Here is a 21931-nt window from a genome sequence, read left to right as displayed (position 1 = left end):
ATGTATGTATGTATGTATGTATGTATGTATGTATGTATGTATCTATGTATGTATCTATCTATCTATCTATCTGTAAAGCACTTTGAATTGCTTTTGAATGATATTGTGCTATACAAATAAACCTGAACTTGAACAAACACTACACCTGCAGCTCTGGTCTGCAGTTTAAACACTCCTCTATGAGAGACAGTTAAAGGAATTTTCTTTTCTGTTTTTAGTGTCTTTTTCTGTTTTTATTGTCTAATTGATATCAAACAAGGGTGGCTTCACTAACACTCACTAGCTTTGAATACGTATCCTTATTGACCATCAGTGCTTGTAGTGCTTCTGAAGCTTGTACATGAATCATCTTCTGATAAAACAAACATTGGCACATTTAGCTCCTGACTAAACCAGCTGATCAAGCCAGCTGAGTTTTGACTTTGATGACTGTTTGGCTTGGGATTTGTATTGCTGTATTTAGCTTACGGGATGTACGTACAGAATAAGGATATAAGGACTACGCTCCAAAGCTCACTGGATGCAGACAGTCCCCCAGGTTTAATGTTGCAATGTCATTTATATCCCCTTCTTATTCTTTCTCAATTAAACAGCTGTTTCATCACATGCATTTAAGCTTTCCTTTCACAACTCTCAGCTGTATGATGTATTGCATGTAATCCCTTGGAGACAAACACCTCAACCTCTATGTTATACGTTGTATAGAATGTGCAATAATAACCTGTCAGACAAATAAAAATTAAGCAAATAATTTGCTTTCTCTGCTTTTGTAGTAGGAGACAATAAATGTAATTCATTGCCCACCCTGACCACACACACACACACACACACAAAATCAAAATGAGGCAATGACAGTGGTGTTTGAAGTTACCTTTAGGTGTGTCCCTGTTTGTATTTCAGCTGTGGTCAGAGCCATCTCTTGCAGATTTGCTTAGGGTTGCTTCTGTCTGTTTTGTTTGCCTCACCTGTCCAGTGGAAGCCCCTCCCAGTCGGTGATCCCAGCCTATCCTCACCTCTCCTGTGGCAGCTATAAAGAAAGCTGTGACAAAGCCCCGTCTCGATTGTGTTTCAACTCACAAGTCAGCCAGACTCAGCTCACAAAGAGCGAAATCCAGTCTCAGCATCTAAGGAGTCTGCACACACTCGAGAGGTGAGGATGACATCCACGGCAGGTCGGCTGGCCCATCAGCAGGAGAGAAAGCAAGGTATTGGTACCAACAAGAAGGCTGTGAAGTTTTCCCAGCAGGACTTTGAGACTCTGCGCCAGCAGTGTCTGAAGAGCGGACGCCTGTTTGAGGATGACTGCTTTCCAGCTGAGTGCAAGTCACTGGGCTACAATGAACTCGGACCATACTCATCCAAGTCCAGGGGTGTTGTTTGGAAGAGGCCAAAGGTAAGATACCACTGAGAAAAACACGCAGTAATGAGAGAATAAGTAACACTAATCGTACTGTAATATTATACTGTATTATGGTTCAATGAAAAGGTCTTTTATGAGCTTGACAATGATTCATCAGTGAGCATTGACTTTTGAGGAAAGCAGAGCTCAGGAATTTGTCCTTTGAGAACAAAAGGAAAATATTTTTGGCTTCCAAATTTCATGCTTTGGGAGAGAATTGACCAAAATGTGTTGGATCATAGTGATATGATGTGTGAATTATTTTCAAGGCTGTATATTGTTTAGACACAAACTATCATCTCAGCAGTGTGATACTAGATGATCCATTTCCAGTGATTTATTCATTTTTCTAATTCTCAATCTGAAATAATGACATATATAACTATTTCATCCTGACATCTATCCTGAAATCCTTCATAAAACCAGACTCAAATGTTGTTTTAATAGGAGCTGTGTTCTGACCCAAAGTTCATTGATGATGGAGCCACACGGACGGACATTTGCCAAGGAACTCTGGGTAAGTGGGGAGAAAGAGAATGGATGAACAAATAGATGGCTCAATGACGTGAAACACAAACATCCCTGTACTAAACGCTCCTCCCATTCTGCCATTAAGCTTGTAAGAAAGATCACTGAGGGGTTTGTTGGCACATGTAGTTTACAGCAATGTTGTGAGCATCACATGTTGCCCAATCTCAGAGCATGTAGTCATGTACCTGCTCTGACTGTGCAGGTGACTGCTGGCTTCTGGCTGCCATAGCCTCTCTGACTCTAGACAAGCGGATCCTGGCTCGCGTGGTGCCCTCTGGACAGAGTTTCACCAAAGATTATGCTGGAATATTTCACTTCCAGGTCAGACAAAGACCTGTTGTGGTATAACCACTATAAGCAAAATCATTATACTATTCTTAAGTATAAATATTGTATTGGTGGGGTTCTTTCTTTCTTTCTTTAGTGTTACAGTACAGTGTTTTTTGTTGTCTTCTCATTTGTGTTCTCTCTCTGTTGTTCTCAGTTCTGGCAGTTTGGTGAGTGGGTGGATGTGGTGATTGATGACCGCTTGCCCACCAGAGATGGAAAGCTGCTGTTTGTCCACTCAGCGGAGGGCTCAGAGTTTTGGAGCGCCCTGCTGGAGAAGGCCTATGCTAAGTATAGATTGTTCTTTTCATATTTTTTGCTTCATAAAAATGTTTCTGTATTGTGCTTGACACAGTGCTAGGTGAACATGTTCACATCCCTCATTGTCTGACAGAGTGAATGGCTGCTATGAGGCCCTGTCAGGAGGAAACACCATTGAGGGATTTGAGGATTTCACCGGAGGAATCGCAGAAATATACTCCTTGGACAAGGCTCCGCCACAACTCTTCAAAATCATGCGGAGGGCCTTGTCTCTGGGCTCGCTAATGGGCTGCTCCATTGATGTGAGTCAAATCTTATTTTCATATTAATTTGCATGCTGATCTGCGAACAAACACACCAACAGTCACACAGTACTGATGTCATCAGATTGAAATGTTTATTTGTGCTTTCTGGTGCTTTCAGATCACCAGTGCCTATGAGACAGAGGCAGTTACAGCTCTCAAACTTGTAAAAGGACATGCATACTCAGTCACTGGTGCAGAAGAGGTATATGCTTTGCCTAAACTGTCAGCAGGTATTAATATAATATAAACTGATTTTTTATTTTATTTTACTGCATGCAAACTACAGTGTGCTTTCTGCCCCAGGTTCACTTTCAAGGCCAGGTGGTTCAGCTGGTCCGCATCAGGAATCCATGGGGTCAAGTGGAGTGGACAGGGCCTTGGAGTGATGGGTAAACAAATCTGTTCTGAATCTGTAAACCATCAGCTACCACTGGTTATTTTCAGGATTTTCCTAAAAGCTTGATTGTTTATCATAATTAGATCCAGTGAATGGAAGTACGTCCAAGGAAATGAAAAATCAAAGTTGAACCATGTGGCTGAAGATGGAGAGTTCTGGTAAATCCACCAACAATTTTACAATACAATTTTTGATAGTTTGTTAATGCTTTAACAGCACCAGGTCAGTAATCATAAGCTCCTACATCACCAGGCTCAGACTCTCAGACCAAATGATCTGAAGATGATTCATGAGAAACATTTTCTTTGTTGAGAAATTGTTTTCCTCTCCTCAGGATGTCCTATTCAGACTTCATCAAGCATTTTTCCACGCTGGAGATCTGTAACTTAACCCCAGATACACTCATGAGTGATGACGTGGGCCACTGGAACCACCATCAGTTTGAAGGGATATGGAGGGTCGGCTCCACTGCTGGCGGCTGCCGCAATTACCGAGGTAACAGAGAAACCATGTGAAGTGTATGTCTGGGGGAGAAGCTCTGTTACATTACATCACTAACAATACTACACTTTTGTGTGCTCCAGCAACCTTCCCATCCAACCCTCAGTTTGTGGTGCATCTGGAAGATGTGGATGATGATCCTGTGGACGGGGAGGATGGGTGCACCTTTCTGGTGGGGCTGATGCAAAAGGATGGACGACGGCAGCGGAGGCTTGACCGCAAACTTGAGACTATTGGCTTTGCCATTTATGAGGTATTGTAGATTATTTGACATACCACATAAGATCAGGACTCTGCATTTGACTCTTTTTATGATGATTTTTTAAAAATCCTTTGTCTGTTGTCTTTTTACAGATCCCAGATCAGGTGAGTCTTTGTTCTATTTAATGTCTTACTTAAAACTGAAATTCTAAATGCGAAAAAGACATTACGATTGTCACTACTATTGCTTCCTTCATTGTGAAATTCTTGGTAGCTGTCTGACATCTCAGTAGTAAAACTCTTTTTTCCATTAATCTTCAGTATAAAGGTCACAGCAATGTTCACCTAGGTCCGGAGTTCCTGCTGCAACAGAAATCTGTGGCGATGAGCACCTTTATCAACACACGGGAAGTGTGTGACCGCTTCAAACTTCCTCCAGGAGAATATGCCATAATCCCCTCAACCTTTGAGCCTCACAAGAACGGCAGCTTTATTCTCAGGGTGTTCTCAGAGAAACAGGCAGCCTCCAGGTACCTGTGTGAACATACGGCTCTCTCAAATGTCACCTTTAGCTTATACAGCCATCTAGTGGACAAGGCTTAGATGCTGGCTCCCTTCTCTGGTCTTAGGACTCAGTCCTAGATTCACTTAGTGTGAATGTTTTTTCCTTGCACACCTAACAGAGTAAGCTCAAACTGTGCATTTCTATTTTTTTCAGTCCACTGGAGGCGAAGATTGATGCTGTAATAGAGGAGGTAAGGAAATGCACAGAGTGATAAGCCATTCTTACATGCAGTAAATGTGAAATGGTTTCCAGAAAACCTTAACATTAGTACTGGGTGGAAATGAAGAAAAATGTGTGACATTCAATTATAAATGTGTCATATTAATCTACTGTAATACAAATGCCTATAATAATTTATCTGAAGAGCCCATGCTTTTATCTCACAGGAGGAAATATCAGAGCGTGATGTGGATCCTCATTTCAAGGAACTCTTCAAGCAGATTGCTGGCAATGTAGGTAACAATAGAACTGACAGTAAATGAAACATATAATCAGCTCTGATCTGGATCAATAATTACAGTTCAGGTAATAATATACATTTTTCAAATAGGACAGGGAGGTATCAGCCTTTGAACTGATGAAAATATTGAACAATGTCGTCTCTCACCGTAAGTACAATGAACAGATTAATTAATTGTATTTTCATTGACTGCAGAGTTGAGGTGTTGATGAGTTGATGTTTTGTCACTTTCTTGCAGGGTCTGATCTCAAGACAGATGGCTTCAGCCTTGAGACATGTCGTCTTATTATCAGTCTGCTGGATGTATCCTCTTTTAGGAATAAAATTTTGGAATTTGGGTGCACTATAATTTTGTGAATGATCAATTGAGTGGAAAATTAAAGACTTTTTTTTTTTTTTAAAACAAACAAAACCTTAATATTCTCCAGAAAGATGAAAGTGCCCGTTTGGGACTGATGGAATTCCACATGCTTTGGAACAAAATCCAGAAATACTTGGTGAGTTGTGATTCATATGAAATGACTGTTGGTCATTTGGGAAAACCTGGCTGTATCTGTTAACACAACACATGGATGTGTGGGTTTATATAGGAGATCTTCAAAAATCATGACGTGGACAACTCTGGCACCATGAGCTCCCACGAGATGAGAGGCGCTGCCACTGAAGCAGGTAACACACATTATCACGTGAGCAATCTTAAACACTGGAATAAAACCAAATATACAGATTAAAGTCTTAAACACTGAAACCAATGGTTGTAAATTATGGAAACAGGGTCATTTGCATATTTCAGGAGAAACATTAGCATTTTAGATATGTTGCCTGCAGACTAGTATGTCATTATAGTTGACAGACCTGTTTACCAAGTTATGAGACACATATTAGAAACAGGCATTCATGTTTTTCAAGGAAAAATATTTAAATGCAACTTTGTAAACAACCTATGCTGCACATTTTTCTGGGCTCGTTCTTCTGGACTGCATCTGACCCTGCAGGAACAAATAACTGCATGTTGGCACAGTTGACAGTGTGTGTGTGAGACCTAAACTAACTGGCAGACTGGATAAGCCAGTTGGAGGACTCCTCCCCCTCACCTAGATTTCATTCATTTCTACTTTGCCACAAGGACAAAACAACATGGGAGAGGGTGTGTAACATAACTCCCCATTCATTATCCTGCTAATATCTGACACCTTTCTAAAAACTATACTCCTCAAGGATGTAAAATTATTCGCAACTATGAAACTGACCTTCACAAATTATGATAAGTGACAGGTGTTTTTCTTCAACAGGTTTCCAGGTGAACATTGCTGTGTTGCAGGCCATTGTCAGTTGTTATGCCGATGCTCAGTATGCCATAGACTTTGACAGTTTTGTTGGCTGCCTCATTAAAGTGGAAATGCTCTTCAGTAAGTCTTGATATATCTCATATTGGTCTGGATTAAAAGGCTGTGGCATGTTTGCGTTACCAGTGTTTCTTTTCTGTCTCTCAACCAGAAATGTTTAAGGCTCTGGAAAGAGGTGGCTCAGGAAAGATTGAGCTGGACATGCAACAGGTATGTGAACAGGACAACGACAAAAGCTGCTGGTTTGTTGGCATTCCTTGTTTAAACAGCTTGTTGTGTAATTTTGTTCTCTTTTACAGTGGCTGTGTCTGGCGATCTACTAGCCCCGGGGACAACACAAGTGAAGATCCCTTCATGATGTCTGCAGGAGGACAAAGTTCAATCAATTAACAATAAATAAGAACTAATTTTTCATCTTTATAAATTAAGTAAACCCAATAAAAATACTTTTCATATACACTCTATATCCTAAATGCTTAAAAATTGGCAAAATGTATGTGGACATTTTAATGGTATTTACTAAAGATAGCTGTAAGATAACTATAAATGGAAAAAATAAACCTTTTTTCAGTAGGGAAAAACTTGGTTGGTGTTTTTGCTCTATTAGCCTTTGCAAAACTTGTGTCAAATGATAAAAAAATAAAGAGACTAAGAAACTATGGCCTCTGGATTATTAGTATTTATAAAATCTTGTACAAATCAGAAATATTAAATGGTTAACAGATATTGAATGAGACATCTGTAGTGTTTGTGCCTTTCAAATATAATCTGCTGTTGTTGATTGGTTTACAGACAAATGAATAAATGATTAATTGAAAACTGTGTTTTCACTGTTTATGATTGTGGATCAGAAATGTAGCACCATGCAAAAGTTACTGTGGTGCATGTAAACATGTAGGTACAGTAAACATGTAGTTGAGATTTTATTCCACTGATCAAATGTGTTGTTGATCAGCACAAGTTTCACCCATCTATCCTTGTGTGCCACATCTGGGTCATTAATTCAAAGGCAGATGCAAAGTAGGTTGGATGGAACAGGTGATCCACAGCAGGTTTGCTGTCTGGTATGAACAATAAAGGGTGTGGAGAGAGCAGAGCTGCACACACTATATCACACAGAACTCGTCTAACCACACACACACACATACTTAGTGACGGTCACAGACAGATATTGTGGAACATCTTTAAATCTTTTAAAATGTCTGGCATTGCAGCGAGGCTTCAGCACAACCGAGAGAAATCACACGGGATTGGATCTAACTCTCAGGCGGTGAAATACCTCAACCAGGACTTTGAGTCGCTGAGGAGAAGCTGTCTGGAGAGGGGACAGCTGTATGAGGACGAATGCTTTGAGGCTTTGCCCTCATCCCTGGGCTTCAATGAACTTGGACCAAATTCCTACAAAGTTCGGGGCATCACCTGGATGAGACCCACGGTGGGTACAGCCTGTATGCTGGACATACAGGCTGCTGACATGTGGCTTCAGTACTGGATATACATTCTGGAAAAATACAACCACTAAGTGTGTTTTATGGAGGGCTTGCACTTGTGTGTAACTCAAAATTGTTTTTTGAACACTAGAAATCAAAGATGAATGTTTTCACATGGGTATTGTTGACAGCATTTGAGTTTATCTTAATTTGAACTATTTTGTTCATACTCTTTTGCTCCTGGGATGTCAGTCAATAGCCTAAATTTTAGAATAAATAGGTAATTGCTGCTGTTCAGTGATATAAGCTTGAGTCTGTTTATCAGTGTACCAAATTGTTGATATTTTATCAATGTGCTGAAAAAGTGACAGACTTTAAAAGATAGAAAACTGCAAGCAGTCGTCTTTGTAATGCTGCCATTTGCAATATTACAGCATAAATATGGGTATTGATTACATACATTTGCAGTAAGTCTGCATGTAATGTAGACATAGTTTTCCTGAAGCGTGTCAGCACCCAAGAGATGTTACATTGAGTAATGAAATGCACAATTATGATATTAAGCAAAACATAGTCATTCAAATAAGGGTTTATAACAGAATATAGGCCAACTAAAAGGTGTTGATGTGAAGAAGTTTTACAATATGGCTCAATTTCTAATATTTGTTTTTTTCTCAGGAATTGTGCTCAAATCCACAATTCATTGTTGAAAAAGCCTCCAGGACTGATATTTGTCAAGGAGCACTTGGTGAGACACACACACACACACACACACACACACACACACACACGCACGCACATATAAGCATTTACAACAAAGTCTCACTTTTGACTGATCTACATTTCTAATTGTTATTTTACAGCCGAATCACATTCAAAGGCATTTTGAGGCATTTACAATTAGATATTTACATTATTCCACAAAGAACACATATTTCCGTCCTCAGCACTTCCAAAATATTTGAGTGACTTTGCATGCTTATCTCATATCGTCACAGTTAGCACATTTGACTAAAAGTAAATTAAACTAAGACACTGTAGTTCTGCTTCTCCTCTGACACTGTTGTCTATCTTTCAGTATTATCTTTATCCCTGGTGACAGTCTTTTGCATGTGATTTTTTAACATTGCACCATTGTAATAACATCTAAACCTCATAACTCCTAGTAAATTCCTGTGCATAGACACCAGCTGTCAGTATGCACAAAACATCTCCGTCAGTCCTGCACCTCTCTGTCTACACCCAGTGTAGGTGGGTCTGAGTTGCATACATGTGTAGGTGGGACTGAGTTGCATACATGTGTGGGTTGTGCTTGCAGCTGATGAGTAATGCGAGACAAGACAACAGCTGTGACTTTGCACAACTGAGGTGTGTGTACAAACAAAATGCATACCTGCTATGTTTTGGAGATGTGTCACTATGACAAAATGAACATGTGAGAACTTGTAATCCTCTGGGGAACATTTTATACAGGAGTCCTCTTTTTTCCAACACTGTCATCTTGTGTTCAGGTGACTGCTGGCTCCTGGCAGCTATCGCCTCCTTGACTCTCAACAAACAAGTTCTGTCTCGTGTTGTACCCCATGACCAAAGCTTTGAGAAGAACTATGCCGGCATCTTTCACTTTGAGGTACTTTGTAACACAGACCTTATGTCCCAATTAACCACAGCTTCAATCTTTGAGAACTAAAGTAGCACAAACAAATGGACTACTTGTGTCCTCTCTCTGTGATTCACAGTTCTGGCAGTTTGGTGAGTGGGTGGATGTGGTGGTCGATGATCGCTTGCCCACCAGAGATGGAAAGCTGCTGTTTGTTCACTCAGCAGAGGGCTCAGAGTTTTGGAGTGCACTGCTGGAGAAAGCTTACGCCAAGTATGGCAGCATGGATCATTTTTGTTTATTTCAGTATCTCTTTTTCTGGTCTAGTCTGTCATGAACTCTACTCTTTTTCCTTACAGGCTAAATGGATGCTACGAGGCCCTTTCTGGAGGAAGCACTACTGAGGGTTTCGAGGACTTCACTGGAGGCATTGCTGAGCGTCACGACCTGAGCAAAGCAGATCCCCGCCTCTTCAAAATCATTAAGAAGGCCCTGGACAGAGGCTCTCTTCTGGGATGCTCCATTGATGTTTGTTTGAGCTTCTTGTTTCACTCTCATGTAGTCTACTTCATGTCTTCGCTGTATCTGGTGGTTTTTACCTCACAAGCTTTTCCTCTCCACCCCAGATCACCAGTGCATCCGACTCAGAAGCCGTCACATATCGCAAGCTGGTGAAGGGCCATGCCTACTCTGTGACAGGAGCAGAGCAGGTGTGTATTATTATATACATACGACACAGTTTATCACATGGCAAATATGCTTTATGATAGATGTTAGAATTTGGTTAATTGGGGTTTGGTCTATTTCCTTGTTTTCCCTTTTTTTGTGTTGTTTCTAGGTTCACAATTTTGTGTTTTTTCTGGTTGAGAGTAATTGACTTATTCTGCATCAGGTGGAGTACAGAGGCGACATGGTGCAGCTGATTAGGATTAGAAACCCATGGGGTCAGGTGGAGTGGAATGGAGCCTGGAGTGACAAGTGAGTATTATACAATTCTGGGGAATTTCAAGGGAAAAACAACGCACATGCTCATATTAGCTCTAATTATTTATCATTGGCATCTACTCCAGAATAGGACTAGTGTAGTCTAGGGTCTAGAGTCTAGTCCAGACTGAAATATCTCAACAACTCTTGGATGGATTGTACAGTCATTCATGTTCCCCACAGGATGAATCTTACTGACTTTGGTGTCCTCACTATGAGGTTGACATTTGTGGTTTTGAGTGAAATGTCTCCTCGCACCATCATCTGGTCAAAAATGTGATTTGTTTAATAATTTAGTTTATGACCACATACCTGTGATACAAATGTAATAATGTTCTACTCAGCCTCAGTTGTATATGTTGTGTCGTGTTGTTCATGAGAGGACCCAGCCTGTTTAGAACATCTATCCTTTGTTTGGTGTGTGTTATTCTGTCATGTATTTAACACATACACACCCAGTGGAACGGCTGGTAAGTCCTGAAACAAAAAAGACTGACAGCTTACTTTGTATTCAAGGTGTAGGTGGAGCAGTGTGTGACGTAAAAGTGCAAGTGTTTACCTGTTTGTGCTATGTGTCTGTTGTGTCTATCTTTAACTAAAAGTGTAATGGCACGTTTTTCTAGGTCTTCTGAGTGGAGATATGTGAATAATACTGACCGGGCGAGGCTGACCAACCGCTCTGAAGACGGGGAGTTCTGGTAACCCAAAAAAATACTTTTCTTCACCAAACACTCATGAACAACATGAATTTAAAAATGTATTTGTCCTACACATAAAAACAGCAAATATGCAATGTAGTGCAATCAGGTAAATACTGCTTCAATATATGCTACAGGTACATGTGTTTCTTAAAACTTTGTCCACCCATTGTTGTTTGTTGTTTGTGCTAAATATCATTTAGATATTTTAGGAATTTAATCAATGAACTTAACCAATACTTCTTACAACAAGGCAACAGAAAAATGGTAAATAATGTCATAAAGAGAAAACTACCAACTATTATTGGCTGACTTCAAACATTTTTGAAATTTCTTTGTAAATTTTACCAAGGAGTGCTAAGGTCAAAGGTCACAATACCAAGAAAATCAATATTCTTGGTTCCTAGTACTGATATACTCTTATATTATTGATACTCCTGTGAAGATCATACATAGGTAAGAATGTGATATTATCTTTTTTTTTTTTTTTTTTTTAAATCTCGCTCTTACTCCTTTTTTTTCACAGGATGTCATTTTCTGATTTCCTGCGCCAATATTCCCGTCTGGAGATCTGCAACCTCACCCCTGACGCACTCTCGGGCGATGAGTACAAGAAATGGGCAGAGTCGGAGTTTGAAGACACATGGAGAAGAGGCGTGTCAGCTGGTGGCTGCAGAAACTATCCAAGTATGAACCAGTTTCACAATCATCTCCCTTCAGAATCCACCACTGGTTTATGTGTTTTAGAAATTATTTTATTGGAAGCAAATGCAAAGGCTGCAGCTATAACACTGTTGATCAATTTCATTCCAACCTTTGCTTCCCTTCCTAGATTCTTTCTGGATGAATCCTCAGTTTGTCATAAAGCTGGGTGAGGTGGATGACGACCCTGATGATGGTGAGGAGGGCTGCACCTTCATTGTGGGCCTGATGCAGAAGAACAAGCGCCGTAGGAGGAAAATGGGGGAGGACATGGAGACCATCGGCTTTGCCATCTATGAGGTAACAAGCTGCCTTTAAGATGGCAAAGTAAGATAGTATTCTATTCAGTAGAGACTATTTGCAACTTTATTTTGCACCTATTCTTACATTTCATTTATTTTGTCTTTTTTTAGCTGCCTGAGGAGGTATGTGTGCAAAGATGCAGATACTTGGATACTAAGAATGAGTATTCAAAGAATTTGTTGCATTTGATTTCAATTTTCAGTTCTGTAAATTCTATCAAACTATGCTGATATCTAATACAAAAAAGTAGAAGGCAAGAGGGAAGGTATAGGGCGCCCTCATGTGACCATACGTGTGTCATTTTCCAGTACTCTGGGAAAAGGCAAGTGCACCTGAAGAAAAATTTCTTCATGTACAACTCTTCGGCTGCACGCTCTGAGACCTTCATCAATTTGCGGGAAGTGTCCAACCGCTGCTGTCTTCCTCCTGGAGAATACCTCATCATCCCCTCCACCTTTGAGCCCAACAAGAACGGCGACTTTTATGTGCGGGTGTTCTCTGAGAAACAGGCTGATTTCCAGTATGTTCCTTTCACAAATAAGTGCCAAGACAAATGGTATGACATGAATATCATAGAATTCCAAATAAGTGTATAACTATGACTTCTTGCTGCTTTTAGGGAAATTGACGACCCTGTAGAGTGCCATGTTGAGCAGGTAAAATCATATCCCTTTGATAAAAACATTCGAAGATGATATAAAACAACATTGATAATATTTTGAGAAAGAAGGGGAAAAAAATGTTTCTTTGTCATCTCTAGATTCATATTGATGAAGATGATATCAGTGACAGATTCAAGAGACTGTTTGGACAGCTCGCCGGACATGTAAGTATGCTAAAGATCTGATATATGGTCCTCAATTCATTGTTCTTATGATTTACAAAGTGTCTGTGTCATATGCTTCTTAGGACGTGGAGATGTCTGCATTTGAGCTGCAAAGAATCCTCAACCGAGTTGTGGTTAAGCGTAAGAGAAATTATCTGTGTCGCCTATTCCAAACAAGTTCAGTATGCGCAATTATGTGCACCTGACATTAAGAGCAATTTATCCCTGTGTTTCATTTTTAGGAGATGACATCAAAACCAACGGGTTTAGCCTGGCAACATGCCGCGACATGGTCAACCTGCTAGATGTATCCTTTGCATTTGTCTTCCTTCTTAGTTATGCCAGGAGACATCCAAGAACCATCTATTTCAACTGACAATAAATTGAAATACCCTTACAGTTTTACTTACCATCTGTATGGAGCATGTTACAATTTTCTTTGACATTTTCTTCAAAGAAAGATGGAAGCGGCAAGCTGGGAGTGGTAGAATTTAAGATCCTGTGGACAAAGATTGAAAGGTTCCTGGTATGTTGTTCTGTTAATATTAACATAGCATGTATACCATAGTTCATTAGTGCAATGGTGATAGTATATAATCATTTGTTGGGCTCTCCTTTAGGATCTGTACAGAGAGAGAGACACAGACCAAAGTGGCTGTATGAGCGCTTCTGAGATGCGGATGGCAGTGGAGGCTGCAGGTGAGAAGACCATTTAAAAAAATATGTTTCTCTAGGCTACATTTGTGTCCTCAACCGGCTAGAGTGCAGAGGGACAAGGGTAGAAGATACTGGTTTGACTTGACTGAACTTGAGTTGCATGAAATAATCCAAACATTAAAAAATAATGAATGTACTGTAGATTTTTTGTTTAAAGCTGTGTTTTTCTCCCTTGTGTGCTTTTACACATTTTCTCTCAGTTCACCTTGTTGCACTTTGGCAGGTTTCTCTCTCAACAACTCGCTGCATCAGATAATCGTGGCCCGCTACAGTGAACCAAACCTCACCATTGACTTTGACAACTTTGTGGGCTGTCTGATCCGCTTAGAGTCACTCTTCAGTGAGTTTTTGTGACCACATTTTTATCTCACAGCCATGCAGACATTATGTAGAATTCTGATGTTTTATTTAATTTACAGACACCTTCAACACGCTGGACAAGGATGGGTCTGGTGTGATAGAGTTGGGTTTTATGGAGGTAAGAGCCTGTCAGTGATTATGACACAAAAATATGAGGTGATGGTTAATGGACCATAGAGTTACGCTTGTGTTTTCATCCACAGTGGCTGAATCTGGCGATGTTGTAGAGGAGCTCTGACTGTTTCCAGCTGAAGAATTCATGCTGATGTTGAACAGCTTATACACAGTCATCTTAACTGCATATTTGCTTTATATTTGGATAAGTTTGTGTTTTGTGTGCAACTTAATCAATGGATACTAAACTTGAAGGAAAATAATTAGTTTTAATTATCCACAAATATAATAAAACCAAAAACTCCCACAAATAAGAGTCTGTTGTTTTGTGTTACAGTATATACTGTATATCCACTGCACTGAGGATGTTATAGTGTGAATACTTCATTTCTGCCTTAAAATATTCATTTCATGTAAGAATTTTACTGTCACCCACTGATGGAGTCTATGGTCATAGAAAATCAAAAGGCCTTTGGAGATTCAATCACACAGCTGTGTATGACATCTCCTCACTTTCCTTTGGGAGCGTATTCACAGAACCCATCACCAACTTGTCTCTGTATGTTTTCTAAATTAGGTCTATTGACGATGCATGGCTCGACTCATAATTTGTTTAACTGTGAGTCATGTTGAACCATAAATACATGATATGCTGGCAGGTTACTTCAGTTTGAGTTACTACATCAACTCTGAAGCTTTTTTCCATCTAGAATGCTTTGTTTTGTTTGTTAGTTTAAACTTGCTTATTATTTTTGAGGTTTTTTGAGTAGCAGAATTAATATGTAATAGTACACCGACTGAAAATATAACTGAGAAAGAATAAATGACCACACCCAATGACAGAAGTGCAAGAGACTTGAACAGACCTGAAACTTGAACCTATAGGTCAAAACAACAATGTTTTTTTCTCCACACAGTATTCAGCGTAGATTTAAAGACCAACCCAAATCTGTGTGAAGCATGACATCTACCGGTGAAAGCCGGGTTCTCAATTGTCCTGGTCTTTGTTGACAGAGACCAGCAGAGTGACAGAGTCCAACAGATTGTGTGCCATAACTCAAAAGCAAATGGCCAACTCAGTACCTGTAATATACCAGTAGATGTCAGAGTTCTCATAAATTTAGGTTTGCTGCTTTGACGTCAGTGACTGGATTGTGGCCAAACCTGTGATATGCTTGCAGCAGCATGAAGTTTTCACAGAGAGCAGTGCAGCAGCCATTTCCTGCCCTATGTGGTTCAGGGTTGTATTTCCCCTTTTACTACTTTGAAAAGTTGCTGCTGGCTGCCATTAGCTCTGGTAGGAAGGCCTTACCACAGTTATGACGGTAACCATAAAACAACCCTCACTTCACCAACAAGACATGAAATGCAGCTTTAACAATCATTCTTTTATCAAACATTTTATCATCTATTTGACTTATATAACTTATATTTCAGCTTGTCTTTACAAGTCACAGATTCCAGTGCTCGCAATGCAAATGTTAGCAGGTAATGTATGCTCTGACATGTGTAGATATTTAGGCAGCACTCGTGTTGGAACAGAAGTTAGTCCGGATGTGGGGCGGGACTCTGACGTTCTGTAAACCACTAATTCACACAGAGGAAGCAAAGCCACTGCAATGCTGAAACAGAGCATCAGTATTTAAAAATAGTCCCTGTGGAGGATGGGCTATGCACCAATTTCACCATCAAAAGGAGAGTTTTGCAAAAAAAAAAGTCTCTTTGTTTATCATCTAAAAAGATGGAAGAATATTCATTTGCGAATGAGCCAGTTCACACAGGAAATGACTTCATCATCGGTAGTTGTAGTATTTTTCATTTAGAGCCTCCTCCAAAGGCATGATGTTACTCTAGCATTGCATTACAAATATTTTTTTCTCACAAGACTTATGAGAACATCTGTTCTGTCTGTGTGCAATGTGTGTGTGTGATCCCTAAATATTCTAAAATATGTACTCACAAATGTTCATATTGGACTGAAAGTTATGCAGAATAAAAAATTTGGCACAACATGGAGACAAAGGATGGAATATCTACTAGTTCTTCCGGGTTGTTAATACATATATCTTTAATGTAATTAAAAAGCAGCAGTACATCAAAACACAGACATTTTGCAACAAGGTTTGGTTGAAGTCTTTAAAACTGCACAAAATATATCTTAATGAGGTAGAGCAAGTTTTAAATCAAACTAAATTAAATTTTGCATGGTATACTTTTGCAAAATTGTCCTCCACTGACAGAATTTGAAAAGCACCATGCATTTTAAGGGTTTTTGTGAATGATTCTACTTATGACTATGTTCATGACTATGTACTTATGACTAAGCAAGCTGATGGATCAGAGGAAAGTGGGCAGAAAGGCCAAGGTTCCTCTTCTGTGAGTTGGGCCCTTTATTGCTAGCTACACCCCTGGAGTGGAAAGCTGTGATCCTTTTTTTTTTTACCTGATGAAGATTTGACTTGACTCTTTTCTATTTAAACAAGCTTGAGGTTTTGGAGTCAATGTGCAGACTATACTCATACTCATACCACAGTCAATGCTGTTTTCCAAAAGCCTTGAACTTGTAATTTTGCTCCTTCCATGAGAGACTTAAGGCCATCACAAACATTTTGTAAGATATCCTCTAAGCCTTGTAAGCCCACTGAAACAGAGAGAAAATAGGGCTGGCACTGAGTCTGCACTCTAATTTTGTGCACTCTAACTTTTTGTGAATCAGTAAACAGTAAACTTAGAAGCAGTAAATAAGTGTAATGTTTGCTGTCTTCACAGGAGGATCAGATTAAGGTTTTTGCATGTCTAACTGTTGACTATGACTGCAATCTAATGAGAATGCAACATCTCACTTTCTGTAGGTAGGTAGATAAACCCTTTTCACATATCTGTGCACTCATCCTACCTTTTACCATATAAGGACATTGAAATGCATCTCAGCAGCAGATGAGTTAAAATGTGGACAGGTTTGTTCTCCTTATAAGGGTGTTAGGTGCCGCTCCCACCCATGACAGGCTCAAGCTTACCTGAAGTTTTACCTAAAAAGGAAGATCTCTACCTTTCCCAAACCGAAGAAGATGGGAAGGAGAGGAAAGGAAAGGGCAACAGAAATGTGTTTATTGTGACAAATAGTGAAGCACACCTATGCATTGTGATTTAGGCTTCAAATCTGAAATGATTAAATGCAAATGCTGAGGTTGCAGCTGAAACTGTGGCACACCTGGGAAGAGGGGGGTGGGTCTGCTTTTGGAGGTGTGCTCATTTACCACAGCACAGCTCCTCCTCCATGAGTCAACCTGCTCTCCTTCCTTATGACCCTTCAGCATTTTGACTGCTGCTGCCATTTTTTCTCTGCTGCCTGTTTCCTTCACACATCAGAAGCAAAATGGTGAGTAGCTTTCTCAAAGAATTTGACTGATTTGACTTGTGCTGTGTCAGTTTGCAACTTCTGTGTGATTTGTATTCACTACAGGACATATAATTTAGAGATGATGAAACTTTGAAGTGCAACATCCTCATTTTGACAATATATATATGTAAAAAAGTGCAACTTCAGTGAAGTCTGGTCATCAATATATCTTGGACTTTAAAGTTTATTCATTTGATGTTACCTTGAGGAAATTATTTTTTTAAACAGACTTTAGGGTTTTGAAAGGGCTAATTCAAGGTGTGGTTTTGCCTCCAAAATGGAGGAAGCTTTGTTCGTGCTTCAAACTTGTTCTGAGAGAATCCCTTGGGGCGGTCTTTCTTGTGCTAACTTGTTCGACAATGACTGGAATGTGACAGAGCCATGGCCTTGAAAATTCATAGGGCAGCTACACCCTTTTCATGTTACTGCTGATAAACTGCTAAGATATATGCACATATGAATTACTGAAATAGCGTTAACACTTCTCTCAAAGTCTAGTTTTGAAGAACTTCCTGTTTCTTCATCTTTCAGTTCTGCTTTCCGTCTCAAGTACAAGTGAACATCGTCTGCTCAAACATGAGCCAAGGCCCAAATCTTACCAAAGTGCTGATACTGTGATGTCTTCTTTATCTCTTAATTTCCTGTTTCTACAAGAATTTGCACACTTACCTGTAAAATTTAAAACTTGTGAACTCGAAATCAAATGACTAAGAAGAGAATAGAGTGGTCTTCAAAGAAAAAAGCTGCCTTTTCACTTTTTTAAAAAATAAATTGAATGAAATTCAAACTTTATCGTCATTTAAATACAAAATCAAGGCTTGAGTAACTGCATTTTTTGTCTGTGCATTCATCTTATGATCTCTCTTAAGACCCTTCACCAAGTTTCTTAAAATGTGTGCAACATTTGAATAATTTTGTATTAATTTGCTCACCAACATTACATTTGACCTCCTTCCAAAGAGTACATCAAACAAAAATGGCATCAAGTAGACAAAACAAGACATGAGTCATGAACAATGGGTTTGTCCGTTTCTTTTGTACTAAATACTGACATGTAATGTTTTGTGTTGTCTCAAAACAGACGTCCGGAGTACAAGTCGCTGACCGAGTGAAAGACATCTACAAAGAAATGAAAGTAGTTAAAAGTGATGCTGACCAAAAGGAACGTCTAAGATTGGTGATATTTGAAATCAATGGCCGTTACATTGATGTGGAGGAGGGCAAAATCTTCAGGGAAAAAGATCTGGAAGACGTGGATGATGTCTTCAAGTTCTTCCTGAGTCACCTGGATCCTAAACAGTGCCGCTACATGCTGTATGACTGCCACTTTGAGACCAAGGAATCAAGTAAAAAAGAAGAACTGGTCTTCGTGATGTGGTAGGTCCTCATTATAACAATTGAAGCATAACTGCTCTTAAATGTATTTTTTGCATCTGCATCCACATCTGATTGCAAACTGCAGACGTCTGGCAATAGAATCTTGGCAAAATACAATATCCTCAGATGCAATCTAAGTATGGACATTTATGGATAATGATTTCTCTTCATATCAGGGCTCCTGACACTGCAGCCATCAAAGACAAAATGAACTACGCTAGCTCAAAAGATTCCCTCAAGAAGTCCCTGACAGGTGGGGTTTTTTTCTGCTTTGTTCAATTTTCTTTTCTGACCACAGAAATATCTTAATTCCTGATCTTTTAATGAATTGGTGATTTAGAACCTTGTTAGCCTAACTTCAGGAAAATCCCCTGGTTTGTGTGTGTGTGTTTTTATTTATTATTTAAATACAGATTATTTTAGGAGAAGCTCTATATTTTAAAATGTTATCACCACTTTCCTTTCCTTTTTTTCAAGGATAACTTTAAAGTTCAAGTTTAAAGGTGTTTTTGCTCCTTTTTTTAAGTGACTCTTATGTCTTCCACAGGTATCAAACATGAGCTGCAGATGAATGACCTTGCGGATTACGGCGACAGGGATAATTTCGCAGAAAAGATGGGGAAAGGCGTAATCAAAGTTGAGGGCCACCCTGTGAGACCTGTGTCATAAACAAACCCCCTTTCGCTCTGCTTCACAAAATAAATTCAAAGAGGTTTAAGAGGACAAAAGCAGCATTTCCAAATTGAAATTGTTTTTTTGGATTGGTTTAACAAAGCTTAAAGGGAATGGGTTGGGCTCTGGATGGGATTAGATTCCTGTAACGTAAAACTCTGCCCTACTAAACTGTCTAGTCACACCAGTTTGGCTGTGAAATCAGACTTGTTCAGATGTAAAATTATTCATTCTTTGTTCATAGATGAATGATACTATTTCTGTCACTTGACTGAGTACATTTATATTCCTCAAATTATTCACTCACTCTTTCTGTGTACATACAATATTGTTTGATTACCTGCATATTCCAATGTACACCATTTATATTATATGGATTGGTTAATAATGTCTTGCTAATTGCATACAACTCCTGTAAAATATCCCTATAGACACCCTGCCAGAGTTTACTAGGTCAAAACGGATAGGCCTGTTTGACATAAATCTGTTTTTCTAGACTGTTACACTTTGATATGCACCTATAAAAAGAAATAGTACTTTTACAAAGAAAAAAGTTTCACTGAAATTGCAGCAGTCAATGCAATGTTTTGTTATTGCCAAATAAATTCAATGAAACCAATTGTGCATGTGTGGGCGGTTTATTTTTTCCTCCATTATTTACTGTTTGTGTTTTATTAGTTGGAAATGCACCTTTTCAAAAAACAAGTATTAATAAAGGCTATAATGAACAGATAGCTGGGGGTTGGTCTTAGCATCTGGATGTGGATTCTCCAAGAAAAACTGGGGCCTGTCAGACTCAGGAGGTCATATTTACTGGGATAGCCAGATAACATTCATTCATTCATATCCCATCACTACAGCAATGAGGACCTCAGGGTCACTTTGTAACAATACTCAATAATCATAAATAAAACTGATAACTAAAGACCGTAAACTACTTTTTAATGGTCACATCTTTAAACAGGCTACTCGTGCCTCAATTCTATACCTGCCAAACAGCATTACATTTATTTACAGGAATAACTTGACTATCACTTTCTTGCTAAGAGTTGGATTAGAAGATTGACACCCCGTATTTACATCTGCACTGTAAATATGAAACTGGGGCCAGCTGTCACTTGGCTTAGTTTAGCATAAAGATTGACAACAGCTAGCCTGGCTGGGTGTGGAGGTAGCAAAATGTGGTTGACAGGCCAGGAGCAGACACTCCAAGCGGTTACAAAATAGTATAACCATATAATCCTTTCTAAAACAACGAATTCTCATTTTTACACTTTGACTTTTGCATCCTGAAAAAAATTTGATTGAAGGTGTTAAATTAGTGCGCTTTAAAGAGGCTGGTAGTTTGATTTTGTGACCTTTGGTTTCCAGTCATTATGCTAAGCTAAGCTAACCTGCTGGTGGCAGTAGCTACATATAAGAACAGTATCAATCTTTTGATTTCTGTAAGAAAGCAAATAATATTTCCCAAAATGTCCAACTATTCCTAATGTTATATGTTGCATAAAACAGTTTTATTCAAAAGAGGACACAAATGTTAATCTATTACCATATTCTATATATACTGGATTTATTTGGTTACTTAATATATGCTGTTTTTATTTTATTAGTGAGCTTCTTGTATCTTTTACCTTGTTTAACACTCTGCTGTCAACTTCCCCACGAGGACCAATCCAAACTGCCCTTGATATGTTCATGTACATGCATGGCCATAACAAAATGTCCCTACTGATATATCTAACAAAAATGTAATTTACAGCAAGTTGATAATGTCCTCAAATTAACGCGACACCTGAAAGCCATTTGGACGGTTGCGTGGACACGCCCTCCCCAACCAGTCTGATCAATACCAGCTCAGTTGTTTGCAACGCTAGACGGCAATGTCTGTCTTTTGGATGGCCATTTTATACAGACATTCATGGTCCCTAGAGGATGAAGCCTTTGATGATCCCTTGACTTTTCCTCTAGCACTACCAGCAGGTTGACATTCTTGTTTTTTATTGAAATATCTCAACAACTATTGGATGGGTTGTCATAAAATTTGGTAGACATTCATGGTTCTGAGAATATATAGTGACTTTGATCCTCTGACATTTCATCTAGCACCATCATTAGGTCAAAGTTTGCAGGTATTTATGACCAAATACCTGCAAAACTCATGACATTCTCATGTGCCTCAGCTGTTGTGCTAATGAGCTGACTTATCTAGATTTCTTATTATTGACACCCTGCTTTGTTCACCTTCCGGTCTTTTTCTTTTCTTTTTTTCAGCAAGACAGTGTGAGCGATAAACAGATGACATCATGCGTGAATCCAAATGATGCATTTGAAAAAGCCCGCGAACTGTTTATACTATCTCGTAATGTACTTCCTGGTGTCTAACTGCTTCACTGTAACCACTGATGCAATCTAAACCTTTGTGTATAGTTTTAAGCAATGCAATGCCAAATGTTTA

General features: G+C 39.2%; 3 protein-coding genes across 3 annotated transcripts; all 3 read left to right on the top strand.

Annotated features, from left to right (window-relative positions):
* Positions 1-529: 529 nt before the first annotated feature.
* LOC137196846 (calpain-2 catalytic subunit-like) lies at positions 530-7079 on the top strand. Its single transcript, XM_067609755.1, has 21 exons — positions 530-1393; positions 1847-1916; positions 2133-2251; positions 2415-2548; positions 2652-2820; positions 2942-3025; positions 3127-3212; positions 3304-3378; positions 3555-3715; positions 3805-3974; positions 4076-4087; positions 4244-4452; positions 4641-4677; positions 4874-4939; positions 5038-5095; positions 5186-5250; positions 5376-5444; positions 5538-5616; positions 6240-6356; positions 6445-6503; positions 6593-7079. The coding sequence occupies exons 1-21, from the start codon at positions 1157-1159 to the stop codon at positions 6614-6616; spliced, it is 2100 nt and encodes a 699-aa protein (XP_067465856.1). The 5' UTR covers positions 530-1156; the 3' UTR covers positions 6617-7079.
* A 295-nt stretch (positions 7080-7374) lies between these two features.
* LOC137196845 (calpain-2 catalytic subunit-like) lies at positions 7375-14330 on the top strand. Its single transcript, XM_067609753.1, has 21 exons — positions 7375-7728; positions 8402-8471; positions 9235-9353; positions 9463-9596; positions 9683-9851; positions 9950-10033; positions 10216-10301; positions 10931-11005; positions 11532-11692; positions 11838-12007; positions 12121-12132; positions 12319-12530; positions 12630-12666; positions 12771-12836; positions 12920-12977; positions 13079-13143; positions 13294-13362; positions 13457-13535; positions 13777-13893; positions 13973-14031; positions 14117-14330. Exons 1-21 carry the CDS (start codon positions 7492-7494, stop codon positions 14138-14140), a joined length of 2103 nt encoding a protein of 700 aa, XP_067465854.1. The 5' UTR covers positions 7375-7491; the 3' UTR covers positions 14141-14330.
* Positions 14331-17265: 2935 nt separating this feature from the next.
* On the top strand, positions 17266-20095 carry cfl1l (cofilin 1 (non-muscle), like). The gene is made up of 4 exons (XM_067609752.1): positions 17266-17406; positions 18509-18804; positions 18981-19057; positions 19352-20095. The coding sequence occupies exons 1-4, from the start codon at positions 17404-17406 to the stop codon at positions 19471-19473; spliced, it is 498 nt and encodes a 165-aa protein (XP_067465853.1). The 5' UTR covers positions 17266-17403; the 3' UTR covers positions 19474-20095.
* The last annotated feature ends 1836 nt before the right edge of the window (positions 20096-21931 follow it).

This window comes from Thunnus thynnus, chromosome 14, assembly GCF_963924715.1.
Source record: "Thunnus thynnus chromosome 14, fThuThy2.1, whole genome shotgun sequence".
Lineage (NCBI taxonomy): Eukaryota > Metazoa > Chordata > Actinopteri > Scombriformes > Scombridae > Thunnus > Thunnus thynnus.
The sequence above is the reverse complement of the archived record's forward strand: the minus strand, read 5'-3'. Positions and strand labels throughout refer to the sequence as shown.